The 26,280-nt window shown below is 39.1% G+C and overlaps 1 protein-coding gene and 1 pseudogene across 6 annotated transcripts in view; one reads left to right on the top strand and one right to left on the bottom strand.

Moving 5' to 3' along the window:
* The window catches only part of SLMAP (sarcolemma associated protein), a 153,764-nt gene that overhangs the window by 58,088 nt on the left and 69,396 nt on the right, over positions 1 to 26,280 (top strand). For all 6 annotated transcript variants that reach the window (XM_075549998.1, XM_075549995.1, XM_075549997.1 and 3 more), the window contains exons 2-3: positions 15,028 to 15,175; positions 24,424 to 24,496. In XM_075549998.1, coding sequence (XP_075406113.1) covers positions 15,028 to 15,175; positions 24,424 to 24,496 — 221 coding nt within the window. The remainder of the gene's footprint in view (positions 1 to 15,027; positions 15,176 to 24,423; positions 24,497 to 26,280) is intronic.
* Positions 10,065 to 10,159, bottom strand: LOC142449512 (U6 spliceosomal RNA; annotated as a pseudogene).

Genomic DNA, 26,280 nt, shown 5'->3' with positions numbered 1-26,280 from the left:
TTTTTTTATCCCAAATGGGTTTATTAGAATGGCTTCCCACTCAGCTCGACTCAGGGTCTTTTAGTGCTGCTTTCGTCTGAAGGAACATCCATCTGTGAGCCTTGCTTCTCCTCCTGTAGGCTGACAGAGGACAGTAGAGCAGCCAACACACAAAACGACTGTTTGTATGGCTGAAGACCGTGGTGATTTTATAGCAGCCTGGGCATTTTATTTTATCTTACATCATCCACTGCCTCCCTTTCCCTGCTTTTTGATGTTTGCCTCCTTTTATATCTTGCTGGGATTTAATAATTAATTTATTCTGTTCCAAATTCTTAGTGAAGGGTTGTCATGATTTGGATACATATTTAAGAAAGATGTAATCATTTTAGTTGCTTTAGAATGTTTTGATTTTTAAAAATTAAAATTTCTTCTTACCATTTCTACTTCTGCCCTTCTTAATCTTCTCACTGTAGAGAGAGACAAATGCTTTCTTCTCCTCATCTTTCTCATGTGTGTTTGCTCCCCCCCCCCAAAAAAAATATCATGCAGTGAATGTGTCTACAATGTCATTTGGAAAATGGAAAAAATCTTGGCAAGCACGTAACACTTGTTAGTCCTATAGGTGATATGATTGGCAAGTTGTTTGGCTTACATTTCGAATTTCATTTTGGTGAAAACATTTTATCTCTATGCTTTTCTTTCTTTTAAAAAATTAATTAATTTTTCTAGCAATTTTATTGGAACCGAATCCACAATCATATAATTTAATAGTTCTATCATTCAATCATATCAAGAATAATTATAAAATCATTACCAAAATCAGTTCTAGTGCTTCCTCCCCCATATGGACTTCCTTATTTATTGCCCAAATCCCCTTACCCTCCCTTACACCCACCTTTTACCCCTACATCTTCCATAAACCCTTGCATTAGTTATCATTATGTATCCACTCCTGTGCTTCACAAACTGGGAAACCCAACAGAAACAAAATACTAAATCAATATAAATGGTAAGGATAAATTAATAATAATGATATAAAGATAAAAATATAAATAATGAGTAAGAAAGAAAAGATTCCCATCAACATTTAAAAAAACAAGAAATTTTTGTCATGGAATAAGTAAGAGATAATTGCACCTAGACCAAGTTTAGGTTGGATCTATAAGGGAGGTCAACTAGCCAACTGTTGAGTTCGATCCAGTGTAATCAAGATTGCAATGCTGCTTCTGTGTGGACTTCATTGACTCTTCACTTACATGGATGCTTGTTTAAATACAAGCCTTTAAGACCCCAGACACTATTCTGATTAATAGCCGGGCACTATCCACTTGCTTTACCACACTTTGCTGTAGCACCCTTATCTTGAGTGATCATTTCATGAAGGTGAGTCTCAAGCAGGGTCCTGTTCTCAGAACTAACTATTCTTGGATGGGGGCTAGAGTTATGTGGGAGTCCACACTTCATCTGTTTGCCAAAGGGTATGCACAATTCAGATTTAATTTGGCTGTTAATATGACAAAACTAAAACTGTAAGATCAGGTAGACCAACAGCAGCCATAAGCCAACCAGCAAACAACAGAACACACATACACAAAAATAAAACCAAAACAAGCTATAAGCGGGACAGTAAAAATCCATAGAAACAGCAGTACAACATTGTCACTCACCCCCGCCCCCCCTGGAGTAGAAGTCAATTGTGGTCTTATCCTCATCAATTTTCCCAGTGACCCAGCACTCCAGATACTGACTGAATGAGTCTATGCAAATATGCCTTGAGCTGAAACCCACAAGTTTTTGCCCTACTTAGTTCAGTCACCCATTCAGTTGGGCTCTGTTGACCCAAAGTATGGGAATTGATGTCAGGGGGACCTTCCTGGATCAATTCTTCCAAGTTCATATCCCTGCTCAACAGATCAGAACCTTTTGTGTCACTGCAAAGTGGGCATCGAGGTCCTACGTATATGATGACCCTGGGTCCCTTTCCTTTGGACATTCACCAAGTTGGGGGGTTTCCCACCAAGGTCTAATGGCCGCCCCTTCCACAGTTGAGGGAGTCCAGTCTTTGCTTCCTCCCATCCAAGTACCCATTCCTCAGTCCAAGGGTGCAAGCAACTTTGAGGCTGGGTTCAGTTCATCCTCTGTTAAGTCCTTCTGGTGTAGCCTCTGCGTTATGCCATATCATGGTGCTAAGTCTATGCTTTTCTATACCAAAAAAGGAGCCCTGGTGGCATAGTGATTACAAGTTGGACTGCTAACAACCAATGCAGCAGTTTGACATCACAGCCCATTCTATGGGAATGTAGGCTTTCTACTCCTGTGAAGATTTATAATCTTGGAAATCCACAGGGGCAGTTCTACTCTGACCTATAGAGATGATATGGGTCAGAATAGATTTGATGGCAGTGAGTATTTTCTAAACCAAACAAAAAAACATTTCATTTCTCTCTTTAAGGGACACAGTTTAAAGCTTTCGGTCTTTGAAATGTGGTACTTTGCTTGCCCAGAATTCTGCCTTGAAGTTTGTATGAACAAATAAGTTCATACTGAAAGTGTGTGTGTGTGTGTATCTGTAGAGAAAGCCTTTATGATATAGTAGATTATACATGCGACTGCTAACTACAAGGTCAGTGGTTCAAAACTAGCAGCCACTTCTCAGGAGTAAAATGAGGCTTTCTAAGCTGAGTGAAGATGTAGTCTCAGAAACCCAAAGAAGCAGTTCTACTCTGTCCTGTATGTAGGGTTGTTAGGAGTCAGAATTGACTTGATGGCACTAGGTTTGCGTACTGTTAGAAATTACTAAATAGTTGGTGGCAAAAGAGAACAAGACATGGTTTCTTTATTTCTAGAGTCACCCACTGCAATTCATCCTACACACAGCTGTTAGATCATCAGAACTGTTAGAATAATCTCCCTAAAACAACATTTCTATTAAATCCTTTAATAGTGGCTTTACTCTTCAGAAATCTCTGCTCTTTAGTATAGTGCTCAAGAGTCTCTCCTATTGCTTGATTCTGTCTTGCATTTCTCCCACTTATTCTCGTATTTGATTTTGTTATCCTCCGGGACTGGGCATTGAGAGTGTATAGATGTACTGTCATACTTCCTCCTCCTCTTCTCTCCCGTGCCTTTTCATTTGACTCGTCACCCTCACACATAAATGTCTCCATAGCCGCTGATTGTGTCTCACATTTCTCATTAGCCTCTCAGGATTTTGGTATTTAATGCATACTCTTAATTCAATCTCAGTACTGAGTATGATTTTATGGATGTGGGTGCATACCCCTTTATCACATGAGGATGCGGTTTGATTGTTTCTGGTGTCAGGGACGTGTCTACCTCATTCATCACTTAGTCTCCAAAGTTTACTCCAGTGAGGCCCTAAAAAGGGGTAAAGCTGAAGCTTGCTCAGATTCTCATTTACTCATTGTATAGTATTGGGGGAAACCTTCCTTATATTTGTGCCTCATTACTAAGCTCAGAGAAGTTTGATTTGGGAGCATTTTTATGTAGTTTTTAAAAAAATCTCTAATGAAGAGCATTTTTTTATATTTTCCTCCAAAAGTATAGAAAACATAGTATTAGGAGTGGAAAAATGTAAAAATACTAAATCTAAATTATGAGAAAAAAATCTGAAAACATAATTTGTTAAGCTTTGTGTTTAATTTAAATTAAGATCTTCAGATAGAACTTCAAATAGAAACCTCAATATTTCTGGTCTTAAATTTATTAAAAATAAATCATGTTTAGTATTACACTTAAAAATGTTTTGTAACACTTTTTGGTATTTCCATACCATATTATGTCATCCTACATATATCAACTCATATTGTGATAAAAGATTTTTAAGATGGTATAAGAAAATAGAAAACCTAACTAGCCTATTAAAGAAATTGAATGCATAATTAAAAGCTTCCTTAGAAAATTTTAGGCTTAGATAGCATCACTGCTGACTTTTCTTTTTTAAAAAAAATCATTTTATTGGGGGCTCATACAGGTCTTATTACAATCCATATATCCATCTATTGTGTCAAGCACATTTGTGCATTTGTTGCCATCATCATTTTCAAAACATTTTCTTTCTACTTGAGCCCTTGGTATCAACTCCTTTCTCCCCTCCCCCACCCGTCCTCCCTCATGAACCTTTGATAATTTATACATTTTTTTTCATGCCTACACCAACTGCTGTCTCCTTTCACCCACTTTTCTGTTGTCCATCCCCCTGGGAGTGGGTTATATGTAGGCCATTGTGATCGGTTCGCCCTTTCTCCCCCCACCTTCCCCTTCCCCTTCCCCTTCCCCTTCCCCTCCCCCTCCTGGTATCGCTACTTTAATTAGGTCCTGAGGGGTTTATCTGCCCTGGATTCCTTGTGTTGTGAGCTCTTCTCTGTACCTGGGTACATGCTCTGGTCTAGCTAGGTTTGTAAGGAAGAATGGGGTCATGACAGTGGTGGGTTGGTAGCATTAAAGAACTAGAGGAAAGCTGTATGTTTTGGCTCATATCTTGCTTGTGATCCTTCTGTAAGTGGATGTCCACTTGTCTAAAGATGGGCTTTGGGTCTCCACTCCACACTCCCCCTCATTCACATTGATAGGATTTTTTCGTTCTGGGTCTTTGATGCCTGATACCTGATCCCATGGACACACCATGGCCACACAAACTGCTGTGCTTCTTCCTTTGGTGGGCTTTGTTGCTTCTCAGCTAGATGGCCGCTTGTTTATCTTCAAGCCTTTAAAACCCTAGGCGCTATGTCTTTTGATAGCTGTGCACCATCAGCTTTCTTCACCATATTTGCTTATGCACCCATTGTGTCTTCAGCGATTGTGTGGGGAAGGTGAGCATCATGGAGTGCCGGGTTAATAGAACAAAGTATTCTTGCATTGAAGGAATACTTGAATAGAGACCCAGTGTCCATCTGTTACCTTAATACTTAACATATAAATATATGTACATAGACCTCTATCCCTATATGTATATGCCTGTATCTAGATCTCTATAAATGCCCTTTGCCTCCTAGTTCTTTCTTCTCTTTCCTTGGTATTTACTTTCCTCTTGTCCCACTATCATGTTCGGCCTTCATTAATTCCTCTCCGGTATATTGCCCTTGATCAAGCCCCACCAGGAATCCTGTGTCCTCCTTGCCATTGATTTTAGATAATTTGTTGTCCCTTGTCCCTGTTTTTTTGACACCCCTTGCTTTCCCCCACCTCCTCATATCCTGTGTGTCCCATTCCCCCCCTCCGCCAGAACTGTTGGTTCTGTTTTCTTCTCCAGTTGTTTACCAGCCTATCTCATCTAGATGGACATGAAAAGACAATATTAAGTACAGAAATAAGACCAAGCCAAACAAAAGAAAACAACAACAAAACAAAAAAAGAATTCTATAAATCATTCCTGGTCTGTTTGTTGACCTTTAGGAGTGTTCTCCAGTTGTGTCTGATGGGGTACCATGTCCTGAACCCAAAGTCTATTTTTGGTTTTCCCCAGTTCTTCAGTGCTTTGCTCCCCTTGCTGCTCTGTTACATGCCCGTAATGTTTCGCCCTGGTGTGGTGGGGTCAGATTGGGCACAATTCCCTCATTGTGTCTCCACTGTTGTTCCCCAAAGTGCAATGAGCATGTTTTGTCGTGTGGGGGGGGTGGCAGTCCTGTGATCCTCTGTGTGTGTTGGCTCTTCTGAGCAGGAATATCATCCTTGGGGCTTGGTGGGCCAGGATGCGTTCTATTCTCTCTCCTTCCCTCTCCATTTGCTCCTCTGTACTCTGATTAGATGGTGTCCCTCCCCTGAGCTGTAGCTTCATTGCTGTCCTCTGACGTGCATTCTTCTGGGAGGGTGGCCTATGTGTCCGTGTAGTTGGGATTGGAATAGTGCTGCAGACCTCTCTTGGTTCCTTGCTTCATGCTGGTAGGTTGCATTCATGTCTTGGAGCACTGGGTACCAGAGGTACATATGCTTTGGACAATAATGTTCACTGCCGACAAGTGGGCACCCCATTCATGGCTATCCCATGTACAGTGACGTGAAACATGACTAATCGGGTTGGTTTTGGCTTAATTTTGGGATAAATAGACCTGTCTTCCTACTATGTCTTATTCGTGAAGCCCCACAGAAACCTGTTTAGCATCATAGATACAAGTCTCTCTTGAATGATGTATTTAGTAGGAATCAAACCCTGGTTTCCCACATGGGACTTGAGAATTGTACCATAGAATCACCCCTGCCCTTCGCTTACATCTTTTTCTTTCCATAACTGATATTTTTTATTGTTTTGAGGATCAGTACAGAGGTATTATGAACATTTTGTATATAGTTCTTAAAGCACATCCCCAAATTCTAAAATGCCATGGTTTTTAAAAGAAAATTACTCAGTTCCTAGCATTAAATTTGGAAGCAAATTTTTGTTAAGAGAACATCAAGTACCAATATATTCAAATGTTGATAAATTGTTACATGATGAGTTCTATTATTTCCCAATTTAATGTCACAATACACACTCAACTCTTTGACCTTTCACGTCATACTACACAAGTTATCAGGAAAACTGTACTATCCTGACCAAAGGTGTTACAGAACACACAGTTCTGTGAAAGCCATGATAAGGGAACGGTTTTCAAACAAGTCTAATAAAAAACATCATGGAAATAGCATTTAAAATGTTCAAATCATACAAATACATGACCATGACTCTACATTGCCACCAAGTACTCTTAGATCTCTCCTGGGAGAGATTTATCTCGATCTTTGGCTTCACGCGAGAATGAATTCACGCCGAAGTCTGGTTTGTGATCCCAGTGAATTTTATGAGTTAGAAACATTTTCAGGTTTTACAGTAAATGGAATACAAGGCAGACAGAGCCAGCATCATGGTTGTGGACGGTGGCCCTTGGACTGGAGCCTGACCTCGCTGCACTGTGTGGCAACACTGGGAGAGAGGGCACCAGTGCCAACTTCTGGCTTTTCACGCCACCCACTCTCCGCCCCCTTTGTTGGAGGCGTGGTCAATGATACTGGTCGACCCAATTGGCAGAATCAAATTCACCTGGCTTAGATGGGCCAATCCCAAGTGTAATGCCCACCCAGGTGTACCACCCCTCTTGGCCAGGAGCTTGAAACTTAACATTTCATGTCTTTAAAAAAGCATTTACTTTAAAAACTGGGATGAAGTGGGATTTCCTTCTCAAAACTTGGATTTTAAAAATAGTTGATAAAATATTCTGGGTTGTACCAGAACGAAGATACTGTAGGGTGCACTGATAACACACGGAAGGTAAACATTGATCAGACCTGGCTGGTTTTTCTCCTGCTTCATCTGAGGCTGGCCTCTCCTGGTTTTCCTTTCTCCATTATCGTCAGGTAAATCTGTTAGTGTGTTAGTCTGGGTAGACTAGAGAAACAAATCCATGGACACACACATATATGTGTAAGAAAGAGATTTATATATAAGAGTCATTGAGCATTGAGAAAACATCCCAGCCCAGTCCAGAACAAGTCCATAAGTCCGATATTAGCCCATACGTCTGATACCAATCTATAAAGTCCTCTTCAGACTCACGAAACACATGCAATGACGCCGAATGTAGAAGATCACAGGCCTGTGGGTAGAAAGTCTTTGGATCCAGTGGCATTGGAAACATCTCAGCGCTGGCAGGGGTCTCTGTATCAGGGTGGGTCCAGGTATCTTGCAAGCTGCTATGTCTCCTGGGGTGTGAGCAGAGTGTCTCCTACCTCCAAGGAGGAAATACCAGATTTCCCCGAATTCTCAGGAGAAAGCCATGCCCACACAGAAGCCTCATTGGCTATGATCCGACTGACAGACTAGACTCCACCCCTTCACTCATAATCCTCTCAAATTGACAATTATGTAACTACCACAGTTAACTTCATGGTTAGCCACTGCTGCTTGTTTCCCTTTGCTTCTCTTTTCTCTTTTGCTTCCAATATTTTTGTCTAGAGAGTTATCCTTTTTTGGTGCCCTTTTTTGTGTTCATCTCCAGTCTTCACTTTCTCAGGTGCAGGTTTTGGCCAAAACCTCATGGATCTCCTCTGGTCAATCTGACTTTTCCTCTTGAGCATCTTGGCTGCGGCCGCTCTGCCAGCATCTGGAGCTACTGGGACCTGCCCCTAGTACATCTTAAAGATACATTGTTATCTTGGCTACCCTTGCCTAACGGAGGAGAACTGGATTTCATAGCAAACAAGGCTCTAGAATCATGTTTGACCCATCAGCATACTGTTGGTTTCCAAGATGTCCCATGCCTGACCATAATTTTATGATAGAAAGTGAGAAAACAGCCATAGGAGTGAGATGGGCATGCAGAATATCACATCCCTTCTAACTCCTGGTTATGCTGAGAGTGGCAACCAGGGGGAACTTCTAGCCGAGCTTGTAATGACCCTTATGTCTCACTATATTAGTCAAGAGTTCGCTTGTGTTTGTGAGTCTCTGTGTGTGTATAGAGAGAGATGATGAGAGTGAGTGAGTTGATTTTATAGCATTGGCTCATGTAGTTGTGGAGGCTCATGCAGTTTGGGCAGGACAGGCAATAGGCTGGAAACTCTGGCCTTCTTTTATCTGGAATTGGTAGAACGAGTGGCAGGTTGGAAACTAGGACAATGTGTATTTTACAGTGTTGAGGTAGTGTTCTTTTGGACAGTTATATAGACAGGTCAACCTCTCATCTTTTGGTTAGTGGCTGAGCTCATTAACCATTTATACCACCCAGGGATTCTAAGTCGGGTTAACCGGTAATATACGGGACCTGTCGTTGCTGCAGTCTCAGCCTCTTTAGTGAGGACACCATTTAAGCTCCTTGGTTGTTTTTGCTTCTGTGGCTGTATTTAGCCCCTGTTGCAAAGTCTAGAGTGTTAGAGCCATTCAAGAAAGACAGCAAGGACTGAAATAACATGAGATGGTGATGGGGAAGAGGTGTGCGGACTCTCTAGGAGTCGATCTTGAGTCTGTGGAAGACATTGGAATCATAGAATTTGATTTGACTATAACTAAAATAAATCTTAGTGGTTGCCTTCTTGGCCAGTAGCTTTCTTTCTTTTCCTTCTAACTACTTCTTATAAAATAAAAATAAATATATTTATATCACAACTAGAATTCTCTCTCTCTCTCTCTCTTTCTTTTTCTCTCTCTCACTAAATACTAATCATGTTTAGTATTTCTCCTCCTAAACTAAGTTCTGCTAAATCGCTTTGAACCTTATTTCTCATGTACTCCTATTTCTAATCTCTTCTGCGCGTGGACGGGTTAAGGGTAGTTGTAACCTACCACATTGATTTAGTAGATCTATTTCGTTTACTTAGTTTGCCTGGAATACAAAGCGTGTGAAAATGGCCAGACCAAAGTTCAGGTACCACCATATATCCCAAGAATAAATTTATTAAACAAACAAACAAAACCCAAACCAACCTATTACCTATTTCATGGTTATAATAGGTTTCAATATAGAACAATATTTGTAGGATGACTGTTCCTACTTGAAAGCACTTCCTGTGCTTTTCTTCACTGGTGTGAAATCTTACGGCCTGTGCATTTCAACTGGACTTGTACAATGAACACAATTGTGAACAGAGTAAGTCACTTTATAGACAGCCTATGACTTTTAAATTGCCATCTAGGGATTAATGAAAAGAAATATCATTTTCTATTTTCTGACAATTGCTTATTATTTAGCTGAATTTCATTTTGGAAAAGAGTTTGTGCATGAGTGATGGGTTAATAAGACATAAAGGTTATTGTGAGGCAAAAATAAGGTCTTTTCAATGAAAACTAGAAAGGCATTTTTTTAGTCTATAATTTGAATCTTTGCTCCTTCACTCACTAACTCTGCTCTTGAAGACTATTTAATATGCTTACACCTCACTTTTCACAATTAGAAATCAAAGTAATAATATATTAATTTTAGTGTTAAGGGTAAATGAGAGCTTGATGGTGTAGCATATATTTTAATAAATATTAGGTGACTTTTTATTTTTTCTTTCATAGGAAGGACTTCAATGGAATTACGTTGCTAGAACAAGTAGGGTAGAGAACATAGAAAAATTCAAAAGGAAAGCAAAACAATTTTTTTCTCTTTTAAACTATAGAACACTTCACAAATTTGCATATCATCCTTGCTGGGGGGGCCATGCTAATCTTCTCTGTATTGTTCCAATTTAAAAATGTTTTTAATTGACTTTTCCTAGTTAGTACTGTGTATGATACCGTTTGTTTGTTTTTTATGTTTTGGTGGGTAATAATTAGGTAGGTTTCCTGTGCTTCTACCCTATCCCTTTTTCAAAAGGGACATTACCCATCTGATATAAGGAGCGCTGGTGGTATAGTTCCATGTTGGACTATTACCTGTGAAATCCACTGTTCAGAACAACCAGCAGCTCCACAATAGTAAGTTGAAGCTTTTTACCCTCTCAGGAACTCACAGTTCTACCTTGCCGTATAGGGTTCCTGTGAATCAGTATTGACCAATAGCAGTGAGTGGGGGGATGACCTCTGTGCGATAAAGCATGTTTGGGAGACCAGGAAGTAATACTGAGTATAATATTTTAGTTTCTAGTGCCTCAAATACCTTTTATCATAAAGAATTATATTACTGAAGGTGTGTCTGTCATTATTTCAAGTATGTTGGCTAACTGATTACTAAGCTATTATTCATAGATATTTCATAAAACCAGTTGTACTTGTCTGGAACAAAGTACACTCTCTTTGATTTAGCCTACACATCCTAGGAACAAAGTTATAAAGTCAATAGTGGAGTCAAAAGGTAGAATAGAATTTTTCCTATTCTAATTTTTCTTTTGCGTTAAAATATGTAAGTTTTTTGAGATAGTATTTGTAAAGCATAAAGATCACTCTTTCAAACAGTTACCCAGAGTGGATGATACTGCCCTGCTGGGAGCTCTGGAATGATCCAGGAGGGCTGAAAAAGCAGTTATCTACACTATCCTGGGTAATGGCTTAGAGTACAAAAGTTTTTCATTGCCGGGGATGAGGAGGGTACTAAGTTAATTAAAAAAATTTTTTTAAGTCAGTGATAGGCAACTTATGTTTTAAAGCAGGGTTGTCAAACTGGTGGCCTGTGGGGGCTGCATGTGGCCCCCGAGGTAAATTTTTGTGGCCCACGATGTTCTAAAAGAAAATACTCTCTCCCCAAGAAGAATTTACTTTACAGGATGGCACTGAAGCTGTAGCTAGGGGAGAGGGACATGTCTGGTCAGAGTAAACGGGAGCAAATGAATGGGGAGGAGGAGAGAATGTAGCAAATCCAGGCCCACCAGGCCTGGAGGACGTTATCCCTACTCCGAACAGCCAATGCACAGAGTGGGTGATATGTTTGATCCCACTGTGAGATACACCGTCCATCACTGACCCATGGCCCTATGAGGGAAAACACTGGAGACTCAGTGTTAGGACTTGCCTGACTGAACCCACGGCACCGAGGCAAAACACTAAAGGTGTGTGGCAAAGCAACAAGGGGGGTGGGGAGCAGAGCAGTGAGCTCCCAAGGGAGTACAAAGGATAGACTCTGGGGCCAGAGCTTGGCACCCCATCGGACTTGACTGGAGAACACACCTAGAGTCCAAAAATCAGACCTTGAACTATTTACAGGTTTTTCTTTTTTTAAATTAATGTATTCTTTTATGGGGCATTGTTTTTCTTGTTGTCATCGCTGTATTCTCATTCGTCACCCTGTCTTGCTATGCCTTGTTTTTTGGTGCATATTATTATCTCTATAGATCTATCTGGATAGGATAGGCTGGGTGAACAGTCTGGAGGAGAAAACATCAGGACCGATGGCTCCTGGGGGACATGGAAGGGGGGAGGCGGGGTAAGGAGGTGGTCTTGATCAACCCAGGGACAGGGGAACAACAAGTGATCAAAAATTAGTGGCAAGAAGGGTATGAGAGTTCTTGTACGTATTCAGGAAGGGCAAGGTATCTGAGAGAAATTACTGAAACTCAAAGGAAGGCTGAGCATGATAGTGGGACAAGAAGAGAGTAAAAGGAAATAGAGGAAGAACCTGGGAGACAAAGGGCATTTATAGAGGTCTAAATACAGGCATATACATATGTAAATATATTTATATAGGGTGGTATGGAAATAGATCTACGTGTACATATTTATAGGTTGAGTATTAAGGCAGCAGAAGGACATTGGACGTCCACTCAAGCACTACTCAATGCAAGAAAGCATTGTTCTATTAAATTGGCATTCTATGATGCACACCTTCCCGACAAGATCGCTGAAGACAAATGTGTGCATAAGCAAATGTGGTGAAAGCTTATGGTGCCCGGCTATTAAAAGATATAGCGCCTGGGGTCTTAAAGGCTTGCAGATAAACAAGCAGCCATCTAGTTCACAAGTATCAAAGCCCACAAGGTGTAGAAGAAGCCAGGTAGCAGACTTCAAAGAACAAAAAAATCATATCAGTGGGTACCCACCTTTCCCCATATGATCACTGAAGACAAATGTGTGCATAGCAAATTGGTGAAGAAAGTTGATGGTGCCCAGTTATCAAAAGATATAGCATCTGGGGTCTTAAAGCCTTGAAGATAAACAAGCGGCCATCTAGCTCAGAAGCAACAAAGCCCACATGGAAGAAGCACACCAGCCTGTGTGCCTACGAGGTGTCAAAGGGATCAGGTATCAGGCATCATCAGAACAAAAAATCGTATCATTGTAAATGAGGGTAAGTGCAGAGTGGAGAACCAAAGCCCATCTGTAGGCAACTGGACACCCACTTACAGAAGGGTCATGGGGAGGAGATGAGCCAGTCAGGGTGCAGGGTAGTAACAATGAAACGTATAACTTTCCTCTAGTTCTTAAATGCTTCCTTCCCTGACTATCATGATCCCAATTCTACCTTATACATCTGGCTAGACCAGAGGATATACATTGGTACAGATAAAAACTGGAAACACAGAGAATCCAGGACAGATAAACCCCTCAGGACTATTAATGACAGTAGTGATACCAGGCGGGGAAGAGGAAGGTGGTGGAGTAAGGGGGAACCGATTACAAGGATCTACCTATAACCTCCTCCCTGGGGGATAGACAACAAAAAAGTGGGTGAAGGAAGACGTCGGATAGTGTAAGATATGACAAAATAATAATAGTTTATGAAGTATGAGGGTGAGGGAAAGGGGAAGGAGGGGGGAAAATGATCTGATATTAAGGACTCAAGTAGAAAGCAAATGTTTTGAGAATGATGGCAACAAATGCGCAAATGTGCTTGACACAGTGAATGTATATTTGGATTGTGATTAGAATTGTACGAGCTCCCAATAAAATGATTTTTAAAAATGAAATGAAAAAAAAAACAAGAAAAAGAAAATAGAAAAATTTGTCATGAAGAAAATGGCACTTAGGGGAGATCTAGGCAATACCATACACACAATTCACTCGTTACATTTTATTTCAGAGCATCATGGGCCACAAAAAATTACCTCGGGGAGCTGTATGTGGCCCACAGGCTGCCAGTTTACATCCCTGTTTTACAGTGTACAATTCATTGGTTTTTAGAATCTTCAAAGGTTTGTCCAACTATCACTGATACCTAATTTTAGAGCATTTCATCATTTCTAAAAGAAATGTTGTATCCATTAGCATTCACTCCTCAGTCCCTTCCTCCCCTCAGCCCCTCATAACCGTAAATGTACTTTTTGTTTATGAATGTGTCTATTCTGGACATTTTGTATAAATGGGATCATACAATATTCGGTCTTTTGTGACTGATTCCTTATAAAATCTGCAGTTTTCTATGTTGTAGTGTGTATGTATTGACGATTGCTTTATTCCTTTTGTAATGGAAGGCTACGTGATTAATGATTAAACAAAAGGTTGACACTTCAAATGCACACAGCAGACAGCATAGGATAAAAGATCTTGTGGTCTCCTCCCATAAACTACCGAAAGTGTCCTGCTAACAGTGTAGAACTGCCCCATAGAGTCTACACAGCTATAATCTTTAAAGCAGACTACAGCATCTTTTTCCAATGGACCAGTTAGTTCAGTGGTTCTCAACCTTCCTAATTTTGCAACCCTTTAATACAGTTCCTCATGTTGTAGTGACCCCCAGCCATAAAATTATTTTCATTGCTGCTTCATAACTGTAATTTTGCTAGTTGTGAATTGTAATATAAATATATTATATTATGCAGGATATATTTTCATTGTTACAAATTGAACATAATTAAGGCTAGTGATGAATCCCCCAAACAATATGCAATTATATATTTTGAAATATTTATTTCTAATGAAAAAGAAATGAAATTTTGTCTGGAAGCATGGTGTAGTATGGGTAACAGTCTTCATGCCAGGTACTTGTTTGTGGGCGTATCTGCATGTAGGTGGACTCACCTGGAGATGGATAGAGGAGCAGTGTCTCGGTTCCTGAGATAATCGGAAATCTGTGTTTTCCGATGGTCTTAGGCGACCCCTGTGAAAGGGTCGTTTGAACCCCACCCCCACCCCCCCAAAGGGATTGTGACCCACAGGTTGAGAATTGCTGAGTTAGTTGGTGGGTTCAAACCGCTGACTTTTTGGTTAGCAACCAAGCATTTAACCACTGTGCCTATGGGACAGTTCTTCTCTGTCATATAGGGTCACTGTGAGTTAAAGTTAAGTCAGTGGCACCTGAAAACAACAGCAATCAGATTTTATGTGTTATTTCATTAATTGTTTGATATTTGGGTATCTTTCACTTTTTGACTGTTATGACTAATGCTGCTATGAACACATATGTACACATTTCCCCCCATTCTCTTTGGTTATTTGGAAATCTCGGCCATATAGTAATTCTATGTTTAACTATTTAAGAAACTGACAAACTTTCCCAAAGTTGCTGTGCTATTTTATGTACCTTATTTCATATCACCTGGGAGCGAAACCATTGCCATCAAATTGGAAGGAGAAGCTTAGCTGAATTGTGTGCTTTACCTGCAATTGTTTGTAAAGTTATAGTGCTTTTTGTTTAATTTAAAATTTTTAAGTAGGTATGGAATTATTAATCTTTGGCTCAAAGTTTTTTTTTCTTTTTGCAGTTTTATCTCCAAGACACTAAAAGTAGTAATGGTACCTTTATAAATAGCCAGAGATTGAGTCGAGGCTCTGAAGAAAGTCCACCATGTGAAATTCTTTCTGGCGATATTATTCAGTTTGGGGTAGATGTGACGGAGAACACACGGAAAGGTATGGGTATGGATTGTTTTTTCCTTTTATTTGTATTTTTAAGCTTACTTTTAAAATTCTGGTACTTAATGTTATAAACCAGCATTAAACACAGCATTATGTGCAGTGAAAAGCTAGAAATCCCTTACCTTCCCTATTTTCTAAAATTTTAAATTCTGAACTGTTAGTAATTTATATCCCTAATCACATTATGAAAACATTAGGAGGCAGTTGGCTTGAATGACAGCATACTCAATCATTAGGAGCCTGAACCGTGAGGATATCTATTGTTAACATGAAGTCTGGAGGTGGGTAGGTTCAGAGTTGGTCCAGTTAGCTCCATGACAACAACGTTAGGGTTCCTGATGGCTGCAGCCAGGCCTCACTTTCCTCACACCAGTAACTCTGACAAGGAGGATGGGCTGGGGACAAGAATGAGAAAAGGCTAGAGACGGGCAGCTGAGAGTCTCTGTTGCAAGTATAAAGTACAATTTTTTTGCCTCGGTTTTGGAAACTGGAATTCCTTACGAAATAAATGTAGGCTGGTCATTTTTACCATTCTGGAGATTTCCTGGCTTTACGTAGTTTGCTTTATGATTATGGACTTACATGGCTGAATCAGAAAATTTAAAGAAAAGGAACCCAAAGTATGCAGTTCCACTGTATTAGTTTATTGTAAACAGTGAAACTATTTGGCAAGTTTCTCCTTTTGTTTCTCTGAACACACTCTGCCTATGATGATAAGCTATGCCATCAGTCTCTGACATTTTACACAATAGAGATGGGTCGTGGTGGTGCTGCTGGTTTGTGTATGCATGTGTATATTTAGGTATATCCTTTTACTGGTATTATAACTCCAATTTATTGTTTTTATTGGAACTTTTGGTCTCCTCGTTTAGTGTTTGATACTCGAATTTTATTAGGGCTAAAACTGAACATTTCCATGTACAATTGTAAAACAGGAAAGATTGTATTTTTTATGCAAAATTTTGACTACCCCCTATGAAAGAACTCGCTTTGGATGTGGTCAAACATGGAACTGCTTTAGTGGACATTTCTGCCTCTTCTGTTGTTATATCTCACCTCCTATGGCTCTGAGTAACCCACAAAGAAGACAAAATTTAATTACACTGTGTTTTTTCCCTCGGAGTGCCTGTCATCTTGGTGTGCATTTTCCAAAGAGAAACTAGTAGGTGTTAGAGATAAAAACAGCCCACTACCATTGATTTGATTCTGACTCATAGAAACCCTATAGAGCACACTAAAGCTGCCCTTTAGACTATAAATCTGCACGTGAACAAAAGCTCATCTTTCTCGCACAGAGCAGCTAGTGGGTTCAAACTGCAGTGTTTTGAACCCTCTGCTCTACCAGAGTTCCAGATACATTTAGGAGATGATAAATAAGCCAAAGTTAAGTAGGATTTCTCGGAGCTTTTACTATGTTAGCACATGTGCAAACCTCCAAGAGACTGGCACGTGTGGAAGACAACCCTTTCCAAACCCCTTTCCATCCTTTCCTATCTAGCTGATGAACAATTTAACAAATGTAGAGAAGATGATACTGAAATTCAGGAACATTACTTGTACAATATTATTTCTGTAATCCTAGATTTCTACAGGATTATTTGAAAATTTAATCTTTTATGCCCACTTTAAGGAAATTAGGTAAAGAAAATGTTTTCTATCATTTAAAATGTTATTTCAAGAATTGACTTACATATAGGTTCTTGGTGTACAGCAGTGCCATAATTTGCGTACTATCTGTTTCAGTATAGGCCAGAAATAACTATAGACTTTGGTCTGTGCTCAACAGCGCTTTGAAAGCTTGTACCACTTGAAAATCTTGCTGAGCTTATACAACGCTGCAAAATAATTCTTGGATCAAAGAAGAAACTAAAAATTTTAAACTATGCTGAAAGGGATAGGAGGCTTTTATGCCCAAATACAGTCATATCTTTCAGTCAGATAAAAATTGATCATCTTATTCGTGGGTGGGACAGCAAGGCCTAGATAGAGTTCCTATTTATCTAGAACAGAGGTTGTAAGCCACTTAGTGGTTCATAATGCCAAGGCCCTTTAATATACTTCCTCATGTTGTGGTGACTTCCAACCATAAAATTATTTTCATTAATACTTCGTAACTGTAATTTTGCTACTGTTATGAGTTGTAAGGTAAATATCTGATATGAAGGATGTATTTTCATTGTTACAAATTAAACATAATTAAAGGATAGTGATGAATCACAAAAAAAAGATCATCTTAAATTCATTATTAAAAGGCAAACAGTGAAGGAATTTGACTCTTGAAAAAGAATTTTTAAAAAAAAAAACATTTTATTAGGGGCTCATACAACTCTTATACATATACATACATCAATTGTAAGAATTTTTAAAAAGAACAAAGAAAACAACAAAGACGCTGAGAAGAAATAAAAAGTAGTAGTTAATGAAACAAAACGTTCTAGGAGGGATAGACAGTCCCAAATACCATTTCTTTTATGGGCTCCGAACCTTAGTCTCAGTAGCCATCAAGGTTAAGCAATACAGTATAGTTCACAAAGAAACTGTTTAGCATCCTACTTTAGTGAGCAGCAGCTTGAGTCTTAAAAGCATATGAATGGCTATCTAAGGTGCCACTATTGATCTCTTCCAGACCAAAGTAAAGAAGAGTGATCAACATTGAAAGGTACATGGAAACGATCTGATAGCATAACTGATCACACAAACCTCTGCCCGCACAATCCTGAAACCAGAAGAACTAGAGAGTACATTGTTGTCACTACTGGCTGCTCTTAAAGGAATCACATTAGAAGATCTTATAAAAGCTGAGAGAAAAAAACATAGAACAAAATCTCAGAATCATTTTTTAAAAGGCCAGGATTACTGGCTGGATAGAGAACTGAGGAGTTCAAAGTCCATAATAAGATTATGACCCTAAACTTGCCCAAGTGACTCAGTTTTCAGCTAAATAATAGATAGGTCTATAAAGTGAAGAGTTACACTAGGGAGATATGTACTCCTTAGATCAGCCACCCATTGGAGATCACAGGGACACATTTGCCTCTGGATCCAGGTCAGGAGACAGGAACAGTTAGGAAATAAGGAAGCATAGAAATGGGAAACACAAGGAAGAAGTGGGAGGAATATTTTTACTTTGTGAGGACTGCAATAAGTGATGTGAAACAAAATGTATGAATAGGTAGATGGAAAATAGATTTGCTCTTTAAATCTTCACCCGATTGACACAAAAAAGTTTAAAATATAACCAATAAAATAGGCAATTAAAATTATTAATCAGATAAAAAACTAAACAGCAAAACACATTTGTTCAATTATAAAAATATGGAAAATATATTTATAGTTACAGTCTTGGAAATGCACAGGTAGGTAGGTGCAGTTCTACCCTGTCTTCTAGTATCACAATGAGTCAGAATCAATCTGATGGCAGTGAATTAATTTTTTATAGATATAAAATATCACTGTGAAAGTGGGGCCAGTTAATTGGATAAACTTTGCCCAGAACTCCTGTGAGCTCTGTATCACTCCAGGTCAGCTTCACAGATATCTGTCCCTATCAGCCCAAGACCTATTATGAGTAAGTTCTTTGGTATCTTCCTCCTGCTTCAGGCTCCATCTGCAATGAATTAGTTTTATTTCCTCTAACAAAATCAAACCCCCAATCCTGGCCTCTAAGCACGGTTTCCTGTGCCTGGATACCTTTCTCCATCTTCTGACACTGGACCAGATGACTTGCTCATGCCAAGGTTGTACCCTGCACTCATCCTACTTTGGAAAAGTGTGTCACTTACGTCACTCAACTGTAAATGTTGCAGTCAGTGTGTGTCTCTTGTTCATTGCAGAATCCGTACTCTGGTTGAATAACTTATAAATCCCCCGTCAATCTTCATTCACCATTTTACAAAAAAATCTTCTACCACTTTATTCTAGCAAAAGTTTAGGAGCCTTCTCCTAACCCCAGGAACTTAATATAATGATTGGAACTTGAAAACCTTTTTGTTACTCACTACCCTTTTTATTTGACTGCTATCTATAACCTGTCTGAGCTTTAGTTTCCTCACCTTAAAAAATGGAAATCACTATCAACACTGTCCATGGATGGTTGTGGGAACATCCAAAGAATGTACATAAAGTGCTCGGCTCAGGGCCAAGTACTGTTTTGATTCCTGAAACCCTGCAAGTCATCAAAGCTGATTCAGTACAGACTGTACCAAACTGACCGAGTGACTGAGGAAACCTTCTTAGTGATAGGGACGTCTCTTTCGCTCATTTAAAAATGGGTTCTCTCCCAGGCTGTGGTTCAAAATTGCCCACAGAGCTCTGTAAACCTACAGATGCCTAGAGTCTAAGAAGGAAAATTACTAAGTATGGGACCTGGACATGCCCATTATTTTTTAAAGCCTCACATGGTTTTGCTGAACAACTGCCTTTTAAGAACTTTGCTTAATTAGATTCATGGCAGCAAGTTTTCCTTCTCATTCTGCTCCATTCTTGCCAGCTCCTCACCTGTATTTCAGCTACTTGCTTATGGGAAGTCAAACCTATAACCTCTCTATGCATCCATGTATCTAGTTGTCTTGAGGATATTTGTAAAGGCAAGATATTTTGGACTTGTCTGCTTCATCAGGTGTGACCTCTGACTCCTTTCAACGGTGTAGCAACCCTGTACTTCCAAGGTAGTTAGCCCTTGGTTCAGCTTACAGATTTTTACATCCTTCGATTTGTTGGACTTGAAAGTGACCTATCTTTTTTTTATTTTTATGAGTAGTTCATTTTTTTAGGGGCTCATACAACTCTTATCACAATCCATACATCAATTGTATAAAGCACATCTGTACATCTGGCAATCTTTACAAGATGGCCATAATAATTTTCGAAGCATTTGCTCTCCACTTAAGCCCTTTGCATCAGGTCCTCTCTTTTCCCCTCCCTCTCCGCTCCCCCCTCCCTCATGAACCCTTGATAATTTATAAATTATTATTTTGTCATATCTTGCCCTATCCGGTGTCTCCCTTCACCCCCTTTTCTGTTGTCCGTCCCCCCGGGAGGAGGGAAAGTGACCTATCTTAGCAGCAAAATTTTTGACTTACTGCAGCCAGTTGAGCTGCCCCTTCTTCCTTTAGGGGCTAGTGTGTATAGACTGCCCTAAGGGATTTTGGAGACAACAATTTGCTGCCCTTTGATGACTTTGGCTAATTTTAGGTTCCCGTAACCTAGGCGTCAAACTGGGATGATAGGTGCTTTTGAGAAAAACCCAAAAGCACGGTGGCTAGGGTCCACATTGGTCAGGTCATCATGTCCATCCACATCAAGCTTCAAAATCATCAGAGCATATGATAGAGCCCTTACTCAGGGCTAACTAAGGTCAAGTTCCCTGGGTGCCAAAGAATACATATCTCAAAAAAGAAGTGGGGCTTCACCAAGTTCAATGCAGATAACTCATCTGAGTTGGCTCATCGCACAGGGCTGTGGAGTCAAATACATCCCTATCTGAGACCCCTTGTACAAGTGGTGGTCCCTGCATTCATGAAGGCCTGAGTTGCCCTGTGCCCTGCCTCACCTATGCCCACCAGTAAATAGAACTTCCTGATTCCAAAAAACCAAAAAAAGAATTTCTGACTTACTGCTCCACAAGCTATAACTTGTGTCACTGCAGTTTCATACTGTAACTTGCTCCACTTTTTAAGATAGCTTTATTCAATATAAGTATATTGGTAAAATGTTAGCATTGCTGGAGCTTCTTATTGTGCTTCTGTACTTATTGTAACCTGCTTTTAATAAATCTCTGTGGAACACCACAACTCATTGCCAGCTTACAGTGAGTGACCCTGGACAGCAGAATGGAACTTCCCCATAGAGTTTCCAAGAGGGCAGTCTTTACAGAAGCTGACTGTTGCATCTTTCTCCTGTGCAGCAGCTGCGAGGTTCATACTGTCAGCCTTTTGATTCGCTGCTGGGTGCTTAATCACAGTGCTACCATCATTAATTAATCTGCCCTTTCCTGGCTCTCTGGAATATTGGTAGCTTAATGGATTCTGCTTTAGACTGCTGACCGCAATGCCAGCAGTTCAAAACCAAAGGGATGATTGTACTCTGTCTTGTGTCATTATTAGGCGGAATCAACTTAATGTTATGGGGTTGTGTTTTGGTTTTCCAGGGAGGTGGGGGGCTTTGAGATATTTCAGTGGAGACAAACTTTATCGTTCTTAAAGTAAGCAACATTTTTATTACTCAGTAAGGGAAGCTGTAAAATATTAGCTAGGCATTTTTGTTTTAAATTTGTTATCATATATATATATATATATATATATATATATATATATATATATATCCCGTAAGACATACACGGAAATAAGACATCCCATAAAATAAAACCGTAGCAAGATTTCTAAGCATTTGTGCAATATAAGCCATACCCCAAAATACGGCATATTGATAGACGTGGCCCTGCAGGTTACCAGCGCAGAGCAGTCACGAAGACGGACAGGCATAGATGGAGACAGAGGCAGTGAAAGTAAATTATCCTCAGTGAAGCGAGGAGCAGGACGCTCTGCTCTGGGTATTGTGTGTCCTCAGGGGGGGAGAAGGGAAGCTGTGACTGCTGTTTTACTCAGCACCGTGGATCCAGGCTCCAGAACATGAAGATGACTTAACTATATTTGAATAAATGTAGATTGTTTTACCATACTTATAATACATCCCCTGAAAATAAGCCATAGTGTGTATTCTTGAGGAAAAATAAATATAAGACACTGTCCTATTTTCGGGGAAACACAGTACACAAAAGTTCCCCCTTGTCCCCCTTTAAAAAAAAGGAATTGTTTTTCTCAAAAGCTATATATTTAAACTTTTTTATATAACAACCTTATCACCTTCACAGTACTTTCTGTTACACTTAAAATACATTTGTCAAAGCTGAGATTCCATTCTTGGAAACATTTTTCAAACTCATGTGTTTGAATGCTGATAGCACCACCCTCATTTTTCCCTTCACCTCTTCTATGTCATCAAAGTGCTGTCCTTTCTTGTCCCTCTTCATTCGAGGAAACAAAAAGAAGTCCCATGGAGTGAGGTCAGGTGAGTAAGGTGCGTGGGGCAAGAGAGGTGTACTATTTTTTGCCAAAAAACGGGTGCACAGCGTGAGCAGGTGCATTGTTGTGGCAAAACCAGTCACCTGTCTGCCACAAAGCAGGCTTTTTTTGTCACACATGGTTACCCAATCTTTTCAGAACCTCTAAATAGAAAGTTTGATTAGCAGTCTGACCCTGTGGAACAAACTCCAAATGCACTACAAGTCAGCAAACAAGGTTTGTCATCTAGCAACATTTCACCATTTTTGAAAGGAAAACCACTTGTACAATTGAGATTTTCCCCATAACGCTGTCCTTGTAAGGTGTGTTCAACATCACAACATTTTCTGTGGCAATTATCCAGAGCAGCAAACAAAATTTCACAGCTGTACTCTGTTCTTTTAAATCAGTCATCACAAAAAACAAGGTTCGAGCAAACCAGGTTTCAGGATAAAATTCAGTGTGACCAGCGAGAACCTTCTAAGGTGAAGCCACTGGGTGCACTGAGCAAGTTGCTAAATGCTCGCCCAGCGGCGACAATGTGTACTCGAAAGCTCTGCCCAGTGGGGCTTTTCCCATTCTCTTTCAGGCGACACTCCCTTGTATGTAACAGGGCATTTTCCATTTCAGTAATTTTTTGTGTATTGAGTCAGTGATGCTAACTACATTCACCAATTTGTGCAACCATTATCACATTTGTTTCCAAATTTTCTGCCACCTGTAACAGCAATTCAGCGCCTTTTAATACCTTCCCTTTCTCTTCCACCGGCAATGACTTGTAAATATTGGTCTCTGCATTTGCCTATTCTAGCTGTCTCATGTAAGTGGGATCCCATAGCACATTTGCCATTTTGTGACCTTCTTCACTTAGCATGATGTTTTCAGTGTTCGTTTATGTCATAGCATGCATCAGAACTTTGTTTCGGGTTATGGTTGATTAATGTCCCATAGTATGTATGTACTGCATTTATTTATCCATTCATCTATTGATAGACATTTAGGTTGTTTCCGCTTTTTGACTATTATAAATATTGCCACGAATGTTGGTATCCATTTGTCTTTTAACATTTTTTTTCAATTCTTTAGGAATATATCCCTAAGTCATATGGTAATGTATATACCTAAGTCATATGAAAAGTCTTTATTTAACTTTTGTAGAGACTAACATTTTTTTCATAGTAAAGATTGATTAGCTTGGTATTGAGTATTTGATTCTTTGCTAATGTTAAAAATTAAAAAGCAACCAATCCTTGCTGGCCCCCTTGTACAAGTGCTAACTTTATCTGGCGAGAGACAGTATGTAAGTGAAAGTCACCATGCTCTGTACTCATTATAATAAGAAGTAGGTCCAGGGTTCTCTGGGAATACTGGTCAGATATGAACTTGGATGAAAGCAGCAGAATGGCTGCATCTGGAAGATAAAGAATGATTGATTGTGCAGACACGCGGTTAAGAGCATCCGTGACAGAAGGGGAATCTTAGGTTAGCAGCTGAGGCCTTAACCTCTTTTCCACTAGGGCTTCTCTTGTCTTTTTAAATCTTTAGTAGGACAAGGAAGAATAGGCAAAGTTTAAAAATTGCCTACAGAGTATCTGGTATAATATTATGCAAAGGTGTTTGGGGTGCCTGGTAGAGAAGCAACCATCAAAGAAAACAAAAATTTGAAAAACTAAACTGAGAATTTGAGACACCTAATAGTAGAAGTTATTGAGGCAGTTTCATTTGTCTGAGGTTTTGATTTTCTATAAAATAGAGGTTGACTGACATATTCCAAAATATTCAGAGTTTTCTGGAAGGCATGTAAAGGAATTAAAGGTTCAGGACAGGAGAAGTAGGACTAGGAGCTGTATTTTAAATTGGGAAACAGAAGTTAACAGGTGGGGAAAATGCTTTCTCTCTCAGTTATAGGTAATTTTTATATATTCAACTGGCTCTCTATTGAATCTAGAGTTGAAGGTTGCACACCTTTCAAAACAGTTCTTTCTGTATCCTGCTATGTGAGTAGACTCATTCTGGACAGAGATGAATTTCTCCTGAGTAATGAATGTTGTCATTAAGGCACCAGATTGATTTTCTTTTGGAATTTACTACATTTAAGCATAAAATATGTTTAGATATAAAAGGTATGGAGCATAATACTTTTAAACAATTATTTTCATCTATTTTGTTTGTTTCTACCAGTAACCCATGGGTGTATTGTTTCCACAATAAAACTTTTTCTACCAGACGGTATGGAAGCTCGCCTCCGCTCAGAGTGAGTATGATTTGGTGCGATGATAGGAAGTTTTGGGGTTAATAGCCTTGTTAAAAATATTCTTTTTCTTTTTTTGGTAAAAATATTCTTGATGGTACTAGTAATACTTTAGGAATATTTTAACATTGTTGAAAACTGTGAATTTAATACACTCTTTAACTGCGTGTCATTTGTTGTGATTCTAATAAGCAATCATCTATAAGGAGGCAGAGATTATCTTGTTTCTAAGTTTGACTTTGCAGTGTACATTTTGAAAATTATGTGTTTGTTAAAATATATGGGGGTTGTTTAAACTATTGGTCAGTAATAATGAACTCAATACTTTTTATTCTGTATTTCATGTAAACCGTTCTTAAAATTGTGCTTGTCTAGAAAGATAATGACAGTCTCCTGTCTTATTGGTTCTTGAGGATTTAGTTAGTAGTTTTTTAAATTGGAAATATTTGGAGGTTGCCCCCAAATTTTTTGTATGAAATAAGTGGGAGGCCACTTAGAGGCAGACAGAACTTAAAAGGGGGAAATTGCTCATAAATATAAATGTCAGAACGATCTTGAACCTTTAACAAATTGTTATGCAGTGTTGGGGGATGCTGAGTGATTATTAAAATTCAATGTTTTTTTTATTTTTAAGGGAAAACCTTGAAGATAGTTTCTATAGCCAATGCACTCTTGTCTTTCTTAAGCAGAGACAAAAACCTGAGGGCAAAAGGTTGAGAGAAGCGTAAGCTGAAGACAGAATAGAGTAGTGAGTAGGGAAGGAAAGAGAAGGCCTTCGATTACTATGATGATCTGCTTTTTTTTTTTATTATTCTGTCTTTAGCATCACTGTTTTATGTAGAAGCAACTATTATTTTTTTTCAGCCTTAAATATATCTGAAGAAAAAGAAATTGTAAAACATTTCAAAATTAAAATATTAATCTGTTTACTTTTAAAAATATAATTTCATAAATAGAGATAATTGGTATTAACAGATGCTTAAAATCTGTTTTCTGTGACTCAAATGCAAAATCAAAAAATTGCAACAAACCTTAGTAACTTTCATGTAACTTTTCTGAGTCAAGTTAAGATTTTATAAATGCTCATAAATGTAGCTGAGTCAACAAATGCTGTAATGAAAATCTAGATGTTTGTATTTCTTTTTTAAACATTTTATTAGGGGCTCATACAACTCTTATCACAATCCATATATATACATACATCAATTGTATAAAGCACATCTGCACATTCCCTGCCCCAGTCATTGTCAAAGCATTTGCTCTCCATTTAAGCCCTTTGCATCAGGTCCTCTTTTTTTTTTCCCCTCCCTCCCCACTACCCCCGATGTTTGTATTTCTTTCTTTTTTTTTTACACGTTTTATTAGGGGCTCATACAACTCTTATCACAATCCTTACATATACATACATCAATTGTATAAAGCACATCTGTACATTCTTTGCCCTAATCATTTTCTTTTTTTTTTAAATTTTAACAATTTATTGGGGCTCATACAATTCTTTTCACAGTTCATGCATATACATAGATCAGTTGTATAAAGCACATCTGTACAGTCTTTGCCCTAATCATTTTTTTCTCTTTTCTTCTTTTACATTTTATTAGGGACTCATACAACTCTTACCACAATCCATACATATACATACATCAATTGTATAAAGCACATCCATACATTCCCTGCCCCAATCATTCTCAAGGCATTTGCTCTCCACTTAAGCCCCTTGCATCAGGTCCTCTTCCCCCCCCCCCCTCCCGATGTTTGTATTTCTTAATAAGATTTTTGTTTCAGGG

This window comes from Tenrec ecaudatus, chromosome 5, assembly GCF_050624435.1.
Source record: "Tenrec ecaudatus isolate mTenEca1 chromosome 5, mTenEca1.hap1, whole genome shotgun sequence".
Lineage (NCBI taxonomy): Eukaryota > Metazoa > Chordata > Mammalia > Afrosoricida > Tenrecidae > Tenrec > Tenrec ecaudatus.
The sequence above is the reverse complement of the archived record's forward strand: the minus strand, read 5'-3'. Positions and strand labels throughout refer to the sequence as shown.